Raw genomic sequence first — 4,366 nt, forward strand, 5'->3', positions numbered from 1 at the left:
TCGTCCCCCACAGGATGCTTTAGCTCCTTCAACATAAAACAACTCCTTCAAAATAAAGCGACATAAACTGATAAATTAACATGTCAGTAACCAAATACCATACCCAGTGTGTTAACAAACAAAATGTTTTTACATTTTTTTTAAAATTCGATCTACTACACATGGTCCAGCTGATTAGCTTCTTTGTTCACTTTGGTGGATGATTTCACACAAACCATGTGTGTGTACAGTGTCAGGAAACACAAACCTTTCTCCTGCTCCTGTTAGTGGCACAGCTGAGACTGGACAGCTGGATCTGTCCCCTGTCACACATGACAGTGACTCAGTTGTGATGTGGTAAAATTTTGCAGCAACAACTCTCAATAAGTATTGCAGATGGAAATGCTTCTGGTTTTATTAGTGCTATCAGCCAGTGAGCCTGAAAATGACTGAATAGGGGACTCATCTTTCAGGACTCATCCTGAAAGACTTAAAACCTGCTGCAGGCACTACAAGCCTAAATTCACCCCGGGCTAGCCAGTGAATGATTCCTTAAGATGATCCCTCTCAATAATTTCTTATATATTTTGAGCATGATTGCACAACAGAAAAATCAACTGTATTTCTCTTTATCAACAGTGTCTCTGTCCCAGAAGCTCCTGATGCCGACAGCAAGAAGTCTGAAAGCATCCCGTGGAGGTATCGACTCTTTGGTTGGCTTCTGGGAAAGACTTCATGTGACAAAACCGCCAAGTCACAGAAAAAGACAAAGAGGTTTTGGAGGTCGGGGAAGGTATGTATGTGTGGCACTAAGTGCAGCACTCAACATGAAACAGACATTTATGAGTTGATGAGTGTGTCTTTGTATGAGTGTTTCCTTACCCCAATATCATTTCTGGCAGGTTGTACCAGTGACTCAAGAAGAGATCCCGAAGGAGAAGAACAGCCCCCTGCCCCTTCCAGCTGAAAAAAAGAAGAAGAAAAAAGATACCGTCTCCGCTGTAAAGCCCGGGAGTTTTACCAGTCTTGGGTAAGTACATCTGCATATGCACACACACACACACACACTGTAGATACACGTCCATCAAAGTAAACCAGGATCAATGATACTGAGATGTGTTTGACTTGTTTGTGTTTCAGGTTTCCCAACCCGTTAAACTTCTGCTACATGAACTCCTGCCTGCAGAGCCTCCTGACACTGGAGGACTTTGTTAAAGCCATCAGTTCTCAGGAGCAGGTTTGGAGTTTGCTCCCTGAGGCTGCACTCATTAGGTACAGCACCCTTAACTAACAACCACTCATTTTATTCTCAAGTTATACCGTGAACAACAACAATAGAGACCAAGCCTCTAACCATTTTGTCTCCCTCTCCAGATCATTTATGAGGATAGAAGAATCCCACTTCTCCACTGAGTTTCTTCATAAATTGAGACTCCTCATGAACTTCAGAGAGGTGGTCTCCGTCTGGAATCCAGAGTTTGCTGATTTCCAACAGAAAGTACGTAAGCTGGTTTTATGGTTTGTTGTGTCACCATTTCCTGACAGCTTCTCCTCTGTGTATAAACTTCTTTGTATGATTGTGTGTGTATATCTGCAGGATGCTCATGAGTTCCTCACCACCGTGCTGGACCAGATCAGATCTTTGGGCACGAAGCTTCAGGCGAAAGCAGCCAGCATGGGTATGACCTACATATGTCCAGTGGAAGATCTCCTGATGTTTAAGATGCAGAGCACCAGGACCTGCAAGAGGTATGACTACACAGTCACACACATTCATGTGCAATGGTGGAGGAAGTATTCAGGTCCTTTGCTGAAGTAAAAGTACTAATACCACGCTGTAAAAATACTCAGTTTTAAGTAAAAGTCCTGCATTGAAATTGTTTCTTAGGTAAAAGCATCTAAGTATAATCAAGAAAATTTACTTAATGTATCAAAAATAAAAGTACTCAATGCAGAAAACTGTAATACTAATTTATATCATTAGATTATTATGACTAATGTCAAAGAAGGATTTTACTTCTGTGGTTGGTTGAGGTGGAGCTGATTTTTAACTATTTTATATTGGACTGCAAGTAGTTTTTACATGAAAAATAACTTAAAGAATTATGAAAATATTAGTAATTTCAGCTCTTAATGTATGTATTGTTAGGTACACACGTTTATTTTAGAACAAAGCATCATGTTTATCTCCATGTGTTTTATATGTAAACATCTAAATGTGTAAAGTAACTAGTAACTAAAGCTGTCAAATAAATGTAGTGAAGTAGAACGTACAATATTGCTCTTTGAACTGTAGTGGGGTAGAAGTATGAGGTAGCATGAGAAGAAAATACTCAAAGTACCTCACATTTGTACATGAGTAAGGTACTGGAGTAAATGTACTTGTCTGCCAGCATGTCAAGGCGGGGTAAACATTTCTATCAGTGACCGCTGCCTGGCACTCATCTCTCAAAATTTGTTTAAAAAAATTCAAAACTATCAGACGTATCAACCCGCAATTATGCAAACAGTAAGAAGATGTTTAGATATTCAATTAGGTCACATCACTGAATGGGACTGAAAGTCTTGTCATGACCTCTGCAGCTGTTTTATCACTCTGTTGTCTTTTGAATGTGTAGCTGTGGTACAGAATCCATCAGACAGGAGGACTTTACAAACCTGTCCCTGAACCTGTCACCTGGATGTGGAACGGTGATGGACATGCTCCAGGATTACCAGAAGGTATGAAACACGTCTCCTCGTTATTCCCGTTACAACCGACTGATATAATGTGATAATACGATGTAGAAAACACAATTCAATCCCAGCACCACTGCTTATGTAGTTGTCTTGCTGTTGTGCATGTAAATCCAGTATAGAAGTGAAAACATGTGTGTTCTGTGCTGTTCTGCAGGAGGAGGAGTTGGTGTATCTCTGTGAGTGTGGTGCCACCACGTCAAGCCAGCGCTCATCATTTGTGAACCTGCCAAAGTAAGTAACATCACATCCATCATTCCTGACCACAATGCACAGTGATGATACTGGTCAATCCAGTGGTGTCAAACTGGGCTCCACTGACCCTCAGAAGGAACTGAAATAGGAAGAGTTAGTAGTGCCATATTTATTATTTTTTCTCGATCACCTGGTGCTCATATGTCTTCTTTCTGTATACAGAGTGCTCATTCTGCACCTGAAGCGCTTCAGGTTCACGGAGATGTACCAGTTCCAAAAGGTCCATCAGCCCGTGGCCCTCTGCAGAGACCTCGTGATATCCTCTAACCAGGTAAGGAAACACTGAATGACCTGATAGCAATAAATAAATAAATAAATAAATCACCAGACTGTGGATGCAAGTCAACATGTGTGTACTAACTCTGATATCTGTGCTCTGTCTCAGGGTGGTGGCTGCTACAGTTTGGTCAGTGTCATCAGTCATCATGGCTCCAGGACAGATAGTGGTATGATAATATATTATTTTACTTCTACTCACATTAAACTTAAGTAGAAATATTTTTTCTTTGTTTACCAACAGATCTCTTATATTCTGCTATTAGCTGCCGTTGTTGTCAGTCACTGTATGAAAATACAAGTTGTAAACATTTTATTTTATGCACCTGTTTTTTTTTTTTCATTTAGAAAGTCAGACACAAATATGAACCTTTTATTACTTTTATTTGCACCGAATCAGTGTTTTCTGGTATCAGTTAATGTACATCCCATCCACTGAGTCTTGTGACAGCCCACCTAACAATGACTGCTCTCCTTTTAGGACACTACATCTCTGACGGCCTGGATCGAAATGTTGGAGAGACGGACCCGAATGACCGCTGGTTCACGTACAATGATGCTCGGGTCACTGAAACAACGGGTGCTTCTGCGTGTGAGCAGCGGATTCAAAGCTCCTACATCCTCTTTTACAAAAGACACGTAAGTGGAAAACACCACGCACATGTGCACTGACGTGAAACACGTGAAGGAAATGTGAGAGAGACACAACACAAACACTGATGTTCTTCAAAAAAGACCAAAAAACATTGATCTTACTGTAAGTGTGTTTCTGTTTTAGCTGGACTGAACTCAGTAAATGAGCTCTCAAGATTCTGAACATGAAGGACTTCAAAGGACCAACCCCGGGGTGTTAAAAGGTAAGTGCTGTTTCTCTCTGTGTCATCCTTGCTACAGGGTGGAGGTGAACATGGAGGTCTGAGATGGTCTACCAGCACACCCAGCAGAGGATGGATGAAGACCACATCCAGCAGAGGATGGATAAAGACCACGTCCAGCAGAGGATGGATCAGGACCACGTACAGCAGAGGATGGATGAAGACAGAAGATGGGTGATGAGCATGTCCCATGGCCAAGAACAGCAGCGGGTCCCCTGCCCTCAGGGGGATGGGCCACCCCAGAG

The 4,366-nt window shown here is 41.7% G+C and overlaps 1 protein-coding gene across 1 annotated transcript; it reads left to right on the forward strand.

The window, feature by feature from the left end:
- Positions 1-1,375: 1,375 nt before the first annotated feature.
- Positions 1,376-4,112, forward strand: LOC143327832 (ubiquitin carboxyl-terminal hydrolase 3-like). Its single transcript, XM_076742367.1, has 8 exons — positions 1,376-1,477; positions 1,577-1,728; positions 2,598-2,700; positions 2,873-2,949; positions 3,133-3,241; positions 3,356-3,416; positions 3,728-3,885; positions 4,025-4,112. The coding sequence occupies exons 1-8, from the start codon at positions 1,418-1,420 to the stop codon at positions 4,031-4,033; spliced, it is 729 nt and encodes a 242-aa protein (XP_076598482.1). The 5' UTR covers positions 1,376-1,417; the 3' UTR covers positions 4,034-4,112.
- Positions 4,113-4,366: the final 254 nt, after the last annotated feature.

This window comes from Chaetodon auriga, chromosome 11 (assembly GCF_051107435.1).
Source record: "Chaetodon auriga isolate fChaAug3 chromosome 11, fChaAug3.hap1, whole genome shotgun sequence".
Lineage (NCBI taxonomy): Eukaryota > Metazoa > Chordata > Actinopteri > Chaetodontiformes > Chaetodontidae > Chaetodon > Chaetodon auriga.